We start from the raw sequence: 18857 nt of genomic DNA, 5'->3' as shown, positions 1-18857 counted from the left end.
ATGATCCCATTCATCGAGCGCCCAGTCATCTTCGATGTCAGGGCCAGACCCAACGTGATCACAAGCACGTCAGGTAGCAGAGATCTGCAAATGGTGAACATATCACTGCGTGTGTTGACAAGACCAAACGCAGAAAAGCTCCAGGACATCTACCGTGGCCTTGGTGTAGATTATGACCAGCGAGTTCTGCCATCCATCATTCAAGAGACCTTGAAGAGCGTGATTGCCCACTACAATGCTGCCCAGCTGCTCACTCAGCGTGAGCTTGTGTCAAAGGATATTAGAAGGGTGCTGGCTCAGCGTGCAGCTGTCTTCAACCTGGTGCTGGAGGATGTGTCCATCACCAACCTGACCTTTTCTCGACAGTACACAGATGCCGTGGAAGCTAAGCAGGTGCGAATTCTAGTGCCCCAGGGGGAATTTGGTGGAGTTCAGAGTTGAGTGAGATGCTTGTGGCACCAAGCCTGTCACATAGCACATGCGATGCTTACCAGGGTAAACCAGGCAACAGATTTTTGAACCACGTGTATGGGCTCCCTTGCGGCAGCTTGGACAATGCTGCCATTAAATAGTTTCATTGAAGATGTTAGATAATGCACAGCTTCCTTTGCCAATGCAGGCTGCTCATCGTAGATGCCATCACTTACCAATGAGACTTGTGCCAATTGGTGCTCTGAGTTGCCAATATCCAAGTGGATGCGGTAGTGTTGTTAACGTTACATCATCACAAGGAGTTCAGGATCAGTTGTATTCCTCGGAAACGGTTCTCTGTGCAGTGGTAAGCAGATGTTACTTTTTGCTTGCTGGCATGCTGAAGTTCCTGTGGGGGCGAGCCAATGTGCGTGTTCATGCTTGCCTCGTGACAGGAAGCAAATGTAACAGGGAAGTGTGAGAGGTGAAGCGCCAAGGATGTCGAAATGGTGGGGCAAGTGTGTGGGAGCCCATTCACAATGGAGAATTGCATGTCAATAACCCCGCCCCCAGCTGCGTTGCTCCCCGCTGCGTCACTCTAACCCTGCCCCCGGCTGCGTCGCAGGTTGCACAGCAGGAAGCTGAGCGAGCCCGGTTCATTGTGGAGCGTGCCCAGCAGGACAAGCAATCCACTATCATCCGCGCCGAGGGAGAGGCGCAGTCCGCCAAGCTCATCGGCACAGCGATTGCCTCCAATCCCTCCTTTTTGGCGTTGCGGAAGATCGAGGCGGCTCGCGAAATTGCTGAAACTGTCGGTCTCGCTCAGAACAGGCTGTTCCTCAACGCGGACGCCTTGTTGCTCAACCTCAACAATCTGGACATCGGAACGAAGAAGCCAAACTGATGGCCTGTTAACGCTGACTTAGCATCCTTGGCGATTCAGTTCATGTTGGCGTCAATAACTACTCGCTTTCGCCCATGGTTGACTTGCTTTTCATGTAACAGTTGATCATCTTGATTAGCTAACATGTAACTTTCCACAATTTTCTGTGTGGTGACATCGCATACTTCTTGGTTTCATTTTGTCTGTTGACCCATTGTCCAGACAGCTGGGTCCATTGAATGGTTCCATTAAATGATTCCGAGATTGGTCCACCCCCTGGCACACTATGGGTCGTGGGAGCCACAGTCTGCCAGGTGCAGGACCGATATGGGAAGCCAGATTGTCAGAGCAGCATGTACCCAGGATCTTGAGCATGCATTCAGGCTTCTGCCACGGCTTGCAACACAAGAAGACACATGAGTCTGAAACGCTTTGAAACAACAACATCATAGCAACAACAATCTATAGCTTGCTAAGAGTCGATGGAGACCTCAGCGCATGGAACACTTCAGCAGCGGCACGGTCTCCAGTCTCCATGGCACCTTGTAAGCAGGGGTTCATGGAGAGGTGCGTGTGTTCGCCGGCAAAGAAAACCACCTGCCCCAGGCTCGAAGCAACCAATCCACGGTCCCCCACGCGTGCACCTAGTGATGGGTGCGTGTACGCGCCATCAATGTATGGCGCCTTGGACCAGTCCCGTACGTAACCGCGCAAGTAGGTGCGCCGTGCCGGGTGTGGATCAGTCACGGTCCCAAACATTTCGTCCAGCTGATCAATCAGCGTCTTCACCGCCGCAGTCGGGTCCATCGTCGCCAGCTGCTTGGCACGGTCGCCCGTGCAGAATGCAGTGGCGCAGTGTACGTTGGAGGAGCCAACCTGCCCTGCATCCTCGATAGGGTATCGAGTCATCCAGATTTCAGGCAGCAGCCTGTGCGAGCACACCACGTCCCACATGTCTTCCGGCCAGAACCGCTCAGAGAAGATTCCGAAAACTTTTATGGCGGTGCCCATGCGAATTCGATGAATCGCCGCCTCTTGGTCGGCTGGCAGTGCCGGCGAGAACCGGATGGAGTGATTCTGAAGCTGGCTAATGGGCACTGTGCATATGACCGCGCGGCATGTCAAGATCTGCAGATGGCACGCTCAGTCACTCACAACCCTGATGCACAAAACATTGGATGTATCGGCAAGGACAGTGCACTTCAGCGCGGGTTGTGGTTGCATGGCCGAGTCAAGTTGCAAGCCCAGCGAAGTGTGTGAAACGATTCAATCATGATGGTTGTTGTTTGTCGATTGGCGCATACAGCAAATTATATGCACCAGCAGTGGTCAATGTCCATGCGCATGCGGAAATGTTGAAAAGGAACACTTCAACATATCAACATCGGTGTAGAACAGGGTCATCATGCACTTTTCACCAGCGACGGGTAGTTCTCATGGGTAGATAGATGTTGGCAAGCATTTCTATCCTCAATGTCCTTCCCAATTCTGTTTGTCCTGTTACATCTAGCTAGCACCCTGATGCCCCTGTGTGACCCTCACCCGAGCAGCATGGGTTTGCACTCAACGGTGTTTATTATAAAATGCAACCATAAAGGGGAAAGACGTTGGGAAAGACGTTGGGAAAGACGTTGGGAAAGACGTTCGACGATGCTGGCCTCGGGTTTGTGGAGAAGCATGTGCATGAGGTTGCGTGGAGCGTTGGTTTTGAGTGTAGGACATAGGGCGCTGCAAAAGGGAAGACTTGGTAACCAGGACACAATGACGAGGCTTTTGATTAGTGCACACACAACCTGCTTACAGCAGCTGGACCGCGCACCAATACATGCAAGCAACTCATGATTCCCAAGTAGTTCTTGGAGTTGCCCATATCCATGTAGTGCTGTAAAAGAATACACCATCATCGTACGTGGAGAATGCCAGTGAGCCAAGCACAAGTCGCAACGGCGATGTGTTCCTTAACAGGTGATCAAAGCTCCCACACGTATGGCTTGATACCTGAAGGGTTTATTTAACTTGGTCATTCACTTGTCCAATTCAATGCGATGTTCCTACCCGGCTTCAGGTACGATGCTGCCTTCCAGTGCTTGTTAACAGCGACTGGTTGCGCCCGAAGGCGTCGTTGGAACTGCCCCTGCGTGCATCACCTTGTTGACATGCACGGAATCAGGCGACCCACCTCGCCAGTGCTAGAAGAGATACGTGCCCCCTTGCCCGCAACCCACTCGATGCATTTCACTGGCCACCTTGTGCGAGTGACGACGCCCGCAGCGATGTGCTCGACCAGATGGCTGAGGGACCTGTCCTTGAGGAGGTACTCCTCCCCAGCGTCCCACTTGCGGCTCTCTATGATGGCCTCGGTCATTCCCAGCTCGTGCAGGGAGCATGCAAAGTCATTGCTGTAGCACACATCTGCCAACTCCTGCACTCGTGGTGGTGTACCGAGCCTCCGCATCCACTGCTTGATGGAGATGTCCGGTGCCGGGAATATCTTGCTTGGGAAGCTGCAAGGGCATGCACCGTCATGTTGTGTTCATCAACGCCGCTAACTTTTACGCTCCTGTGTGTTGCAGTTCGCATATGCCATACATATGCATGATCATGCAGGTCGAATGATACGTAGTTTGCTTGGCATGCTCCATTAGTTGACACGGAGTTGATGTTGTTTGTACTCGATCGAAATATTCTATGCAGACTCCGATGCTATGATACAAGACAGCGCACCTCCTCGAACATGAGTTTGTCCAGCTGCTGGAATTCGGGAGTTGAGTCCTCGCAGGCGGCAACTAAGCATTTCTCATCACCCCAGTAGATGTGGTCAGGCCATTCCACTTCTGTCAAGCGCATCCCAACGTCTTTGCAGACATCAACAAGGAGACTGCTGGCTCCATGAATGAACTCTGGGCCAGCCTCTAAGGGCCACGGCGCTATTCCATGTATTTGAGTGATGCGTCCTCCTATATGTCCTTGCGCTTCAACAACGCAGGTATTCGTGATGCTTTTCTCAGCAAGCTTGCGTGCGGCGTACAACCCTGCGACGCCAGCGCCGATGATAACCACATCGTACGAGGGGGGGTGTCCATGACCCACTGACGTCCAAAACTCAAAATATGTCAATTTAGAGCAGCCATCTACGCTACTGTCACAGTGGCTTGTAGGGTTGAAACTCGCGAAGTACACCCACAGTAAGTATATTCATACACCAAGAGGTACATCTGCGAGCAAGGTCATGGTGTGAAAAATGGTTCAATCATCGCAATTTCGGGTCTGGTTGCTCAAATGTACTACCGGGCATGCAACAACAAGGGGCAGTTACAACTTGAGATAGCTACCTGGATAGGGAACTCATCAGGGATTGTCCGCTAGCTAGCTTAGATGTCTAGTGACTCTACCTAGTCAGTGTCGAAGTTTCAAGCTCTCTAGGTTCTGCTATTGCTGACATGCCTGAAAGAGTCTAGAGAGCACGCCATTTTTCTCTCGGGGTGTCCAAGCATACACACATCGGGGGATCGGTGAGACATATCAGCAAAATATGACATTTGCATGCCTTGGATCTTCCAATCAGATTTGGGGGGGCGTTGAGACAGCTGGATGACCAGGCTCAGAAAACTTGCGCAACAGCCAGCCATCATCAGTCTGCTTCGTCTCACACATTTGCCAACCTGCATCAAGGCTGCTCACAGCGTGACTGTGCACACTGCACGACTGTGCTGACTGTACGGGCTACACGTCGGCCTACATAGCCGCCTCCGCCTCCGCATACATCTGCGCCTTGGTCCACACATGGAGGCGTAGTGTTGCTGCGAAGGCTGCCTACTCAACTGTGAGGATGATGTATCTTTTTACAACACTACCGCATCCACATGGACATTGGCAACTCCAAGAACTACTTGGGAATGGTCAGGCATTCAATCCAAGGTCAGAGGGCAGACACACGCACAAGAGAGTTCGGAGTTTGATTCCGGCTTCTGTTCCATTGTACAAGGCCTTCCTATGTTGCGTTTGCATTCAGGACATTTGCATTGTTGCACTGAACTAAGGCATCGTGATGCGTCGCTTCTGCACGGTCTATCTGTTGCAGAAAAACAATTTAACGCACATGGAAGCTTGCTTCATACATTCCACTCATCAACACTATAGAATCATTGTTCACGTTTAAAGTTCAAGTTCGCCAAGCCTCACTCCTCAGCACGTTAACTACACTAACCTTTAGGAACAATGGCATTACCAGAGTGTAGGAGAGCGTACAGCTGCAACGGGAAACGTGCTCGCAGGCACGCTGTACCACTCACGCATCCAATGATCATTACAGCTAATGCGTCTATAAAGGTTTTTCCTGCATCAGCATGCATCTTGCATGCTGTCGATAGATATCTAGAGGTATGAGCAGCCATCGCATCCAGCAAATGACTATCCTCCGCAGAGCCCGCCTTGCTAATATCCTAACAACCCCACCAAATTGCCTAAGTCCAACAGAAAAAGCACATGCCACAGAACTATAATCATAGGGCGCAGCAGGCATGCCTGATTCAGCAAGCTCTGCACATTACATGGAGACGACGGCGACGCCGTGGTCTCAATAGCACCAAGCAACGGGGAGTCTGTGTCATTCATCGCCGACGACGTTGGAGGCGCGGCCTGCTGCCTGACTCATCTGACTGCCCTCCTGGTCATCTCCATGCTGCAGGCGCAACAGCTCCTCCATCAACATGCTGTCTATATCAGAGCTCCGCTGGCCACCCGGACCTTCTAGAGGGCCAGAATCATGGCTCGATAAGCTGCCGTTGTATGGAGCATCATGGCGACTTTCGGTGGCAGGAAGCTGACCAGACGCTGCGTCTGCGCTGCCTGCCGATGACTCGTCCGATAGGCTTCCCCCCTCCCCACGGTGTAATGCCTCACCAGCTACACTGCTGCGGATACTGGCATCCGTGTTCTGAGACGCTTGTGCAGCCGGCACCCTGCCATCACCTGGATGGTCCTGTGCCAGGAGAGGGGCGCCCATGGAGCTTGTGTCAGGATGGCGAGAATCACTGCCTTCCGAACCAAACACCGAAGCATGCGGGATAGGACTCATCTGCTCGGTTGAAGAGAGCGTTCCGGAGGGCGAGCTGCCATTGGTCGATTCAGCACCGCTCTCGGGCGACAGAGGCTGATGGAGAGGAGTTGATGTGCTAGGGGTACTACTCGCAAGAGGCTGTGCCGACGCAGACTCAGCGTCCGAACGCGGCAGCGCAATTTTGAGCAGCATAAACGCGGAGCTCTCTGAGGAATCTTCCGAGTGTGAGGTCCCAGCCTCCTGCTCGGCTGGCGGTGACTGTGCGAGCGGAGGTGGGGGGAGGTCGTTCAGAGCGTCCGCGGAGGAGGGGGGGGGGCTGGCTCTGTCGGTGACGTTGGCATTCGCAGGTGGGCGGGTTCGACGACATCGAGTGCAGAGAAGGCGGTCAGAACCGCCTCCTCGGGCAGCGAGGCGATGAGGCGCTGGAAGACATAGATGACGTCGCTCTTGAACTCTTCCCGGTAGTCCAACTGTGCAAACGACTTGAGCGCCATCCCCTTGTGAAGCGACTCCTCCACCTACAGAAAGACAAGCGGCGACTTTGCAGATCGAAGCTGTCAATCCCCCTGCACTGACTGGGACAGGCAAGCGCTTCACTCCTCTGATCATGAGTCCGTTCCCAAGTCGTGCTTGGAGTTACTAGTGTCCACGTGGACTCTGTAGTGCAGTGACAAGGTGCATCATTCAATGTATTTTCACAACAGCATTGCATAACATGGACATGTAAAAAAACTCCAAACACGACTCGGGAGTCTCGGTGTGCTGGAGAAGGAGGCACAGTCCAGGGCGGTAGCCCTTCGTCAGACCAGGAATCTCCGAGCTGTTGATCATCCGGCTCAGATGAGCAGATGCAGATCAGACGCAGACCATGTCATTTTGCGGGTCTGGGTGCCCGAAAATGCACGAATTCCTAAAGGGAAGCCAAAGGGGGTCGGAACCCCAATCTGGCAAAGCACTGAAGGGCGGCCTGCATTTTCAGCTTATCGTGATGCTCTGCAATTGGCATACATGCACACATTGTCGACAAATGCTGCCATGGAATTGAGTCACTGCCTTTTCTAATTCGTCCATCAGCGTGATGGGCCACCAAAGTTCACGTCATGATGCAGTTCTGAATCAGGTTCGCACCACCAAGAATTCCTTCCACAGCTTGTCCATGGTGTACTGCAGGTTGTTGCGCAAACGCATGTCCCGGAGAAGGGGGGCCATGCCATACTGCAGCCGGTGAAGGTTGTTGAAGACCACGGCAGTGCTCTGCTGCTTCTCAAACAACCGAACCAGCAGCAACTCGCCGAGGTAGTCCCGCAGCATGGAGGCCTGCATCATCACATCCTCATCATGGCAGCAAAAGGAGGCGTGAACATATGTGTGAATGCAAAGCGTCAAGGCTACATCACAGGCTACTGCCAAATATGTTCAGCAAGTGACAGGACATTCTTCTGAAAGGCTCCCAGGCTCTCACAACTCGCGAGCTGACGTGCCCAACGTGTGTAGTCTTCACCACGATAGGTATGCCGACCTGATTACGTCGACAGCCCCCCTACACCAGCCATGCTCAATGCAGGACGATGCTCGAAAATCCCATTCGTGCAGCTTGCAATAGTATCATCGCCATCTGCAACCGACCCATCAGAGAGACGGATGGCAGGGACGGAGAAGAAGAGGAAGAGGTAAATTCGCCAGAACGGTCACAGCAGCCATTTGTTGAGCCAGTGTATTGTAAAAGCTCACCCCAGCACAACACCACAGCGGCAAAGTCGAACAGATCCATGCATATCTCGAAACGAGTGGCCATGTCATACCTGCGGGGCGTACTCGCCGACGAGCTGGGGCCGCTCGAGGGTGAGAAGCCCCCGTGCCGTGCCGGGAGAGGCCTGGATGCTGCGAAGATGCGCCACGATGCGGATCAGCACAGCAGAGCGCTCAGCGCTGCCAGCGTATGACAATGTACCACCCGCATCTCGTAGGAACGCGTCTACTTGTGCCCTCTCTGGCTGCCCAAGACCGCCGCTCATAGGCTCTAAGAACGACATCTCCATGCGCACCAGCCCTGGAAACTCATCTTTGGAATCTGCAACAAAGCACGCCCAGCATGAGTCAGCCACGACACCCGAAGAGACAAGGGCCTTGGGGAAGCAGCTGTATACGGATCGGAGCTTCGAAAAGTCGCACTTTGAATTGCTGGCGAACCTGGTCAAACATGACACGGGGATTCTTGTGTTTGGCAAACCTGGGAATCGCTACGGCAGGCCACGCGCTTGCCCTCAGCTTGTCTGCAAGTCAGTCAAAGTCGCGCTCATCGTGAAGCGCCAGGGCAATGAGAATACACCCACAAAAAGCAGTTCTGGCAAGGTCAACACCGAATAGCTTGAATTCTACTTGCCCGGCCATGTAGATCATCCAGCAGCTGTAGCGCATACGCATCTTGGAATGCGCTTCACACAGTCATTTCTGGCGACAATTCACCAAGCAAGCGACAGTCGACCGACAGTGGCCAGGCAACCGGGGCGTGGTGTGACAACGAGTGCCCTCACACCCATCCCCGCATTAGGGAACAACTGGCGGCACTGTCGCTGCTTAAGTAGAACAGTGGGTTGATTTGACTGTTGTAAGCCGGCTTGGGATTACGGGGACGCACAAACAGTATTGACGGTTTCGCGCAGGAGCGTGAAGAGGTGCTCGCAGTGCCATAACGAGGGGTGTATGCGAGGATCAACGTAGAGTTCCTGGGATGCCGGGCGGCCGCCGCTCTGGGCGTGACCGGGAAAGTGAAGTCGGCGCTGGAAGAGTGAGTCAACGTACTGCTGCACCATGATGGCATACATGTGCATTACGGTGGTCTCGTCTGCGTGCAGTACTTGATTGCGCATGCCGAAGAAGATATCTCGCAGCGGCGCGACTGCGAGGTCTGTGATGTACACTTCTCGCCGGAGCCGCGTCTGAGTCATCGAGACAGCTCCCCGCAGGCTGGTCACTATCACGTCGGCGCTTCCGAACGGGTCGCTGCAAAGTTGCCAGCACCTGTAAGAGATCTTGCAACACCCCCTGTCCTTGTTGGATCTGACAAATCCGGCACGTCTGTCCAACGCAATGCGCTCTGGCATTGCATGCCCTATCCTATATGTGGATGCGGTATTGTTGTAAGACGATACATCATCCAGACACAACCCTCAACGCAAACTTCAAGCTCGCACTATATTGCTTGCAAACGTCAAGCATGTCGGGACGTGTCCACAATCACAGACCCTGAACCAGCGCTGAGCATCTGGTGAGTCTTTGTACAATAACACAAGCCGGCATTGACTGAGGAGAGGAGTGCTCTAGATCGGTCAGCAGAAGCCGACGGGCTGGGGCAGCCGGAACGCAAAAAGCCAGCAACACGCATGACCGCAATTGGGAAGGGCTGCACAAAAGCGCATGCTGGCTGCACATTTCTTGGGTCAGCACCTACACAATCAGATGTAGAAAATCAGCATATCTAATACCAGACATACAAAATTAGAGATAGAAAATTGGCATTTTTGGTACCACACACGCTTCTGTGCAGGCTTAGCGAGAACGCACTGCTCCTGGTTCAACAGGCCGAGCAAGCGGGTGGGCAGCGTGTGCGAAAGCATGCTATCCCCCTTGAACGCCAGCACGTACGAGTCTCCCGGGTCCCCCTGCCGCCCCGACCGCCCTCGCAGCTGCTGCTCAAGTCGCACACAGGGGCTCAAGCCCCACTGCACAACGCACAGCCCCCACACCTCTTTCACCTGCTCCCTGTAGCGGGAGCACTTCCACTGCGTCCACAGAAACAACACTAGCACCACCAGGTAGAACTGGCGGGGGTGCCACCTGCATAGCGACATGCTCGTTGCAAAGATGTTTGCACGATGCCACAGATCCCATGCACAGCTGCGCGCGCTGGTCAATGTAAATGCGCTCACACAAGCCTGCAACTTCCGTACTGCACCAAATGGTAGTGGTCACCCTGATTATCAATTAATTGACTATCAATAGTAGCACTGATAACCAATTTTCATGTGGACATGGTAGTGTTGGTCAAAGGCACATCATCATCAACACCACAGAGCTGGCAATGCGCTTGTCGTCGTCGGATTACATCTTATCAGGTGACTGTGCTGATAAAGTGATGCGATGTTGGGGTCTGTGAGCTCCGTCACGTTCTCGTGACATGAAACTATTGCTTTTGAGCTGTTCCAACGCTTTCAAATCGCAGCTAGACGCGATCACAATGAGCGGGACGACAACTTTAGCAACTTTTCACTGGCCCATTTATCCACAGATGAGAAAAAATACGGAAACCTTGTTACAACTTCTCCTTCCTCTAAATGGGAGGGCAAGCAACAACTGATTGCTCCACCAATCTTTGTGTTGCTCGATATCACTTCCAGTGATATTTCGATCGACAACTTGAAATGTCCAAATGGCTATGGTGAAACTCACGCGTGCGCTTAGGATCTAGAGCTTGACATATTCTGGCGTTTTATTCTGGCGTTTGGGACCGCCAGAATAAAACGGCAATCAAGTTGTTGCAGTGTTTGCTTTCCGCAACCTAAGATAAGAGGCACCCATGGTGTCTCCCAAAGGTTGATGGGATCAATAAATCCCTAAAACCCACGTACTCGGCAGTCAGCGTTTCCAGTAAGTCACATGCTCATCGAATGCCGCATGCTGCACAACAGCAATCCCCAGGAGTGCCAAGCCTACCTTACTATCGATCGTTCCATCATCAAAAGCGTGGTCAATGACTGCCTCACAGGCTGCACAGAGCCGCTGCGTCGGAGTTAAAGCCCCTGCTATCGCGCCAGTCCCCGGACGCCAGTCCTGGTCATCAGCCGAAGCAAAATCGCTCCGTTGCACATCAGGCAAGCCAGCCCCATTCCCAAGGGCATGGCTACCAGCATGTCCGTTTGCATGAAGTGCGCCTGCATGGACGGTCGCGTGTGTTCCATTTTGACGCCCACTGCTGCTCGGAAAGCCGTTCTCGGTGTCAGGAAACCCGCAAGCTGCGGCCGAGCTTGGGCGTGACTCATCGCAGTCTAGAGGGTCCGTTTCATCCCACATACTGAGGTCAGCGCCGCGCTTTTCCAGCTCTGCAAGCACTTCCGAGGCCAGGGGCGCCACCGTCGCCACCATGTGCTTGAATTCGCCCTCCATCTGCGAGGGCGTCAGCTGAGGGCTCTTGCGCTTGAGCAGCACCTGCACACTCTGTCGTACATGAGGAGAAAGGAGGTTTGTGGGAGATCACTTTGCAATATTGCTCTGGGCGTCAACGCCTTCGTGGATGCAGTGCATGGTTATTGCCAGACAATATTTCCAGCTGCATCATCAGAGCGCGTCTTCCACACGCCAAACTTTCGTCCGCGCCCTGGCAAACGCAAGCCTTGTGGCAGACCTTCTCAAATATGTTTGACGTACCCAAGGCGGCTTGTTCCAGGTGCTTCTATGCAGATTGCCGCAGCCACCACCTAGTGACAAGCACTTCTACTTATTTCAGGTGATTATACAGAAACTAAATCGTTTTTAACACGAGGTGAACAGCCGTACCTTGAAGACGTTGCTGCACACAGCCAGTACATCATTGCGCATGCGGGCCTTCCATTCGCGGAGGAGCTCGCGGCCGTCTGTGTAATCGAGATAGCTGCGCCACTGCTCAAGCTCCTCCGAGTGAGCCGGCTTGCCGTGGAAGTGCTCAAGCCCAAACGACGACAATAACAACACAAGCGTCAGCGCCTCCGGGTCCCCCCCAGCAGGATATCTGTCCCGCGGCCCGCCATGTTGGTTGTGATGGTGACCGTGCTCGGCATGCCTGCCTGCGCGACCATCTGCGCCTCCTGCGCGACCCTCGCAGGGTTCGCATTCAGCAGCTGCAGCTTTGGGAGGCTGCTGTGTGCGTCGAGCGCGACTTGGCGAGCCTCCGGAGACTGAAGGTAATCCTGCACGTGTTCGTAGAGCTCCACAGACGACACGTTGGAGGAGGTGCCCACGAGCACGGGGCGCTTGTACATGATTGCCTGGTTCAATACCATTCGTAGCGCACGGAAGGCTTCTTCGTACGAGTTGTACAGATGCACCGGGTGGTTCACTCGGATGCACTCTTTATTTGAAGGCACGCTCACCACCTGCAATCACAGCACTTGTGGATTCATACTGTGGTCGGCACGAGAAACGCGGTGCTTCGCCAGAACGGGGTTTGACCCCTAGTAACATCCCCCTACATCATGCAGTTCACTATGTCGCCTTCACCCGCGCATCACACCTGGCAAAGCTAAATGATCGATCTTGCGCGCACTTACGTTCTGAAATGCACCGCAGCTGCTTTACGTTGCAGTATTTGCGGAAGTAGCTTGGCCACTACAGTGTGTCATCTTTGCAATGCAACATGAAGAGGGTGACGCGCTCGACATGGAACACTATGGTGTGGGAATGATTCCGGCGCTTCATCCGTATCCAGAGTTGCAGACATTCTGAAGCCATCCGCATTGACGTGGGTGTTGACCGTGCAGAAGTGATTACGTGATTATAAGTGATTGCTGTCAAGACCGTGTGAGTGCTGACCACAAGGACGTGGCGCTCAAGGAGCCATCAACAAGGCATCGCCATTGCAGAGAGAACAGGTAACGTACGTCATATTGGCACACAGCACAACAGACGTTGTGCGACCGAACACACTTCCAATGTCCACGGATTTCCCCAAGTCAATCGTATGCGAAAGTGGCATGAGTCAAGGACGCACCGACAAGCTGTACAGATCCCAAAGCTCGAAGGCGTGTGTCCGAGCGGTCCCCGTCATTCCCGAGAGCTTTTTGTACTTGGCAAAGAGTAGCATATACGAGATTTTGTTGAGGACGGCCGTAGGCGAGGTTATTTGGAAGCCCTCGCGGGCCTCGATGAACTGGTGGATCCAATTCGAGTACTTTGACTGCGGCTGCATCCGGCCTGAAGCACAGCTTGAATCGGTGAGCCATCTGAGCTTATCATACAGGTGAGCACGTAAGAGCTTGAATCGGTGATCGATCACTCATGGTATCAGAAAATGGGTCAGGCAAGGCCTCACAAACCACCAAGAGGCCACTTGACCACACTTCAAGTGTATGCGAGCCACATTCCCACCAGTAAAGCTTGCATGGTTTCCCTGAAAACGCGTGAATAGGGGATTGTGTGCGATCGTGACAAGAAAGATGACCGATACATAGGGTGCTGGCCAACACACAGCCAGTGGGACATCCACTTGCCAAGACAAGCTTGTCGACATTCCAGAAGGGTTGTAGCTAGAGCTGTCTGAAACCTACGTGGCTGCACATTCTGTTGGTTTGGCTGTCACACTGAAAGGCGATGAAAGTGTTCAATACTGTTGGTGGTAGACGCAATGGTAATGACAGCTCTGATTCCCCCTGTGAGGCTTAAAGTTGAACCATGTGGATGCTGCAGGGCGACAAAACAGGCAACTTTAAGGGCATCTTATGATCAGGCATACGCATTGGCACAGGCGGTCCGAGGGAAGCACCAGTGCTGGGGTCCAGAATGATGATCTCGCCATTGTCGGTGATGTACTCGACCCCTTTGACGTAAAACAAGTGCACTTTCAGGATCTCGAGCACTGTGGAGCCCCACATGGAGCCTTTCCACATGTTGCTCCGAGAATCCCCGAGCACTGCCCCTGCCATCGCTGCAGCATCTGCCGTCTCCATGCTTAGCACCTGTTCCCATGCCCGGATTGCTTCGGCTTCGCCCAGCTTCGTCAAACTGACTATCTTTCTGTCCCGAGTTGCTGTGAACCATTTACATGTGAGCGAGGTGGATATGTTTGGCGTATCCCTCACCGCCAGGTTCATCAAGTGTTGCGCTACCTGCACAACAATCACCTCGATCATGTCCAACAGATACAAAACTATCGTTTATTGCACCGCTTGACAGAGCTTTCTTATTTACACTACCTCGAGATACCACCAGCTCACAGCTGCCACGCAAGCTGCTGGGCAACGGCCTATCACCTCCAGCCCATTATGCTCAGAGCAATCCCTCAGGGTAACAAAAGTGAGGGCGGCATGTCACAAGAAACAGCTGCAAAGGATATTACAGACGACGAAATGACACCGCAAAGACTAAAGGGGAGCTTATGCAAGATAAGTTTCTTATACTAAGTTTGCCAAGCAAAAGCGAGGTTTGGAAAACCAAAAGCAATCAGCCCTAGCTGCTAAGGCCTACATTTAGCTAATCAGAAAGCTCTAAATAACTTTGTTATACAATGCAAAAGCCAGCGACTCGAACTCGCACGCCTTGGCAAACCGGTGAGAATAGATCCCCTCTACCATTGGCTTGACACCTTGTGAGTAAACGATGCAGACAAGATCGCAACGGCTCCGTTGGAAGGAGCTTGTTGGTGGATAGTGTGATAACTCTGTGCAATGTTTACTTTTAGCCAGCGCATCACGATACCTTGGCAGCTCGGATGATCAAGTCCTTCGCGGCGGGAGTGAAGCTGCTTTCAGACGTGGACAGAATGAACGGGTTGATGGCGTTGTCGAGAAGGAGGAGGTCCACTTCATCCACGATGGCGTACGCCAGCGTGCGAGGGAGCGCCTGGGACTCAGGCTCCTGAGCGGTTTGGTCCAGCAACGACTCGAACGCGAGGGCATGCCCTGTGGTATAGGTTACGTTTGCTGCAAAGGCTCGCTGCCGTCGCGAGTGCTCATGGTCTTCGACTGCAAAGTCAACCTGCGGTGCGCTCACGTAGTGCTGAGGCGAGGTATCAACGGGAGGGGATGATGATGACGTACCTTTTACAACACTACCGCAGCCACATGGACATTGGCAACTCCAAGGCCATACCAAGTCCAACACACCCTGCGCTGCGTACAATTGTGTACCTTCTACTAGTGGGCTGAAATATGTGTCCAGTAAAAAGTCGAAATACCAAAAGGCACCCCGTGGAGCTGGTGCTGCAATGTCCCCCTGCTGCCCTGGCACCGGTAGTCTGCTCTAAGGCGGATCTGGTTTCGAGGCATGAGTTCAAGCAGTTCCTTGGAGTTGCCAACGTCCATGAGGATGCGGTAGTGTTGTAAAACGATACTTCATCATCATCATGCTTTCAGGCTTATCTGCTTGCAGGCATACTTATAGCCACTCCTTTGAGCTGGTGGCATCATGTTACTTGCTCACCCACAGTCTGCTCTACTCTACCTGTTCGACAATTTGCAAGTACCTGGGGCAGATCTCCTTTGAGAGATATCATAGTTGGGAAGCACGATGCACCCACCTCTCGAAACATGTGGGTAACTGCTTACCCGCATCTCGAGGATGTCTTCCATGATGATTATGTATCGGTTTACAACATGCTTTACACTAGAGTACTTCAGATTATACTAGCCTTTCACAGTGCGCTATCTAATCCTGCACTTATCGGCTACTTGGTTGTCCCTAGTCTGTGCCTGTATCGGAAGTGTATTGCCTCAAGTTTTTGTGTTTGATTTTGTGTTTTGATCTGTTAAGCAGGTCATGATGTCACCAATCATGGAACGTCTACAAGTTGAACGCCATTCACTCACAGCTGGCAATGAAAGCTACCACATCCACACGCAACAAAGGAACAGACCGGCTCATTGTGCATTATGGCAAATACGCCTCAGACATGGGATCTGCCTCAGCATGGGATGAGATCGCACCGTGAGGCCGAGGCCGTTGTAAACTGGCTTGAGTGCCTCTGCATCTCGCTGCGCCAGGTACGCATTAACCGTGACAACGTGCACAGGGTTGCCAGTGAGCGCGTTCAGATATGCCGGCAGCACAGCGACCATCGTCTTGCCCTCGCCTGTTGCCATCTCCGCGATCGAGCCCTCATGCAGCACCATGCCCCCCACGAGCTGCACGTCGTAGTGCCGCTTTGAAAGTTTCCGCCTCGAAACCTCGCGCACGACCGCGAATGCTTCCGGAAGGATCCCTTCCAGACTCTCGCCGGCCAAGTAGCGGCTGCGGAACTCGCCTGGAGAGACACAGATTGCGAGATCAATACTCGCCCATGAAGCATGCACATGTGGATGTGAACGTGTGATTTTGGTGAATGGGACGCTTCCTTAGTTGGCAGAAACATCATCAGCGTTGAGCAATGCCAAAAAGGACATGGGGAACAGATGGGCACCACCATTGAAACGCTGATGGGTTCCTGTACCTGCACCAGCTGATGTCGCGGCTTTGTAACCCAGTCAGTACTTGCATGAACACTCCTGATGAACCTTTAAACTCACATACATCATGAGCGACATGCACCGCGTCCCAGCCGCAGGCGATTGAAGCGCTGCGAGCTCAGACTGGGATGCTGTGAGCTCAGAGGAGTTGAAGGAGGAGAATTTGGAACTCTGCTACCAGATCCAGGACATCCAAAAGGATGGTGTATTGCATGAGAAAAGCGTGCCTCTTCCCTACCAACGTCATGAGTGGCGTACACATCCCAATAAAGCAGATCACATTTCATTCAGAGCATGATCAGGGCTCACCGTGGACTGTTTTCAAACTCAAGTCACCCTAGCCATATGATGCAAAGAGGAGAGTGCAGCGCACCAGTTTTGGCTTTGAGCTCTCCATCAGTCTGCTGCCTCATGTCAGGCTCCAAAGCATTAATGATTGTCACCACGTTGTAGTACCTGCATGCCACCGTGGACCTTTGGGACCACATGTTTGACCGGTGTGGCCAGATGATGTGCTCAACTGGCAACTTGATTGGCATCCCATTGGTGGTGCCGAGAAGACAGAAGTCATGTGCGCCCAGCCGCCCACATCGCTTCACATTTGGAAAGCTTCCAACGTGGGTTGGATGCGCTTGAGCGGGCTCCAAACTTTTGACTGACTTGTGCTTGGGAGAGCATGCACAACCTCATCCAAGATCATCTGGAAGGTAGAAGTTGGCAACTCCCATGTGGATGAGTAGTGCTGTGAAGTGTCACATCATCATCGCTTGGAAGTGGCAGGTTGCAAGGCTTGAATCCTTGTTGACTGACAGCGAAACGCAGATCGAAGCCTCCAATGAGCCAATGGCGCACCAATGATCAGGACGATTGGGTTGTACCTACTGCAATTGTACACGAGATACGCACAAAGAAAGTCACAACCACAACCAAGTCACGCGTCACCAAGTGCTACTTGCTCAGCAAGGCTTGATCTCACATCTCACAAGGACAGATATTTAAAGGCACGCCTTCTGCCAATTCTGTTCGGAAAACCATGCTGTTCGAATACAGCATACTTTCTCGATTTGAAACGGGAAGCATTGCACGAGTCTCGAGACCAGGCCATGCTCAAGCAGAGTGTGAGTTTCCTGCCGCGATTGCAGCAGCCCATGCCTCATCTCATGAAACACATGCATGCCATGCACGGTTCCCCACGGTGACCAAGACATGCATTGTCTCTCAAACCAATTAAATTGATGATAGTAAGCACCATAGTATGCATGGCGTGTCGATTACCGTCATTCCAGAGGTGATCAGTTGTCCCTGGTGCTTTGACAGAGGCGAGGTGATGCACAAGCCTGTAGCGTTATGGATGCAACCAAAGAATTCGTGATATGGAATCTACATGATAAAGCTATTAGATACAGAAAACAAAACGTAATTATGGAATGAGAGCATCGAGGTTGCATGGGTTGCCCGAAGCTATGCCTCCATACATCACCATCAGTATGCACACATGTGCAAACGGCAAGCCAGGCTGGCTTTGAATCAATCTACATCTATCGGTGTTTGAAGGATTTGGGTGGGAAAGCATACCTTAACAGCAGACCCTGTTGTCTGCGTTCACGCAAGTCTTTCGCCCAATGCTTCGGAATGTCCATCGGCAAACGCGGTTGCGACAGCACCAGCTTTCGAATAGTATCAAATCTTTCCATGGCAATGTTTAGAGTGTGGTGCAACTGTGCTTGAAACCATTTTTGCGAGTATGGCTTCATGCTCAGGGGAGCGCCAGGTGGACGTGCACAAGGCACAACGCTTGCCCTCCGCGCATGCGCATGCTGGACGACAGCGAAAGGGAACATCGTGCGTAAACACGCTTGAGTTTAAGTCATGGCCATTGCCGTTGAGCACCGCTGATGCTACCAGATACTAGTCAGGGTAATAGTGCCACGGTGCCAGGAGTCGGAGGATATGTACGACAATTTGTCATTCGATTGGTTGCGTATACTTTCGTTGTGGCAGAAAAAATGTCATCGCGAGTGATTTTGCCCCCTGGGCAGGTGGAACGTATCATTTTCAGCAATATCACAAAAAAAATCCGACAGATAGGTGATTCTACGTAGTCTATGGCATAGACTATGCCATAGTGCACCAACAGTTGCGTCATCGGAGCTGAATGAGTGTGTTTCGTCAAAACGCCAGCGTGAGGTTGCCAATGTCAAACGCTACCTGTTGTGGTGACAGTCAGGCGATGGCATCATGGGGATGTTTGGGCAACATGCACCATTCAATGCAGGAGTGGTCATGAGCCATGCAATTGTGGCTATAGGATTCT

At 52.6% G+C, this 18857-nt stretch overlaps 1 protein-coding gene and 1 pseudogene across 1 annotated transcript; one reads left to right on the top strand and one right to left on the bottom strand.

The window, feature by feature from the left end:
• On the top strand, nucleotides 1-1315 carry LOC149811262 (prohibitin-1, mitochondrial pseudogene; annotated as a pseudogene).
• Nucleotides 1316-1756: 441 nt separating this feature from the next.
• On the bottom strand, nucleotides 1757-5688 carry LOC149811261 (uncharacterized). The gene is made up of 5 exons (XM_089993993.1): nucleotides 5502-5688; nucleotides 4029-4383; nucleotides 3474-3798; nucleotides 3096-3176; nucleotides 1757-2422 (listed from the first exon to the last, which is right to left on the bottom strand). The coding sequence occupies exons 1-5, from the start codon at nucleotides 5686-5688 to the stop codon at nucleotides 1757-1759; spliced, it is 1614 nt and encodes a 537-aa protein (XP_089850119.1).
• Nucleotides 5689-18857: the final 13169 nt, after the last annotated feature.

This window comes from Nuphar pumila, unplaced genomic scaffold, assembly GCF_984573655.1.
Source record: "Nuphar pumila unplaced genomic scaffold, dmNupPumi1.hap1.1 HAP1_SCAFFOLD_96, whole genome shotgun sequence".
Lineage (NCBI taxonomy): Eukaryota > Viridiplantae > Streptophyta > Magnoliopsida > Nymphaeales > Nymphaeaceae > Nuphar > Nuphar pumila.
This window is presented reverse-complemented; position numbering and strand designations above follow the sequence as displayed.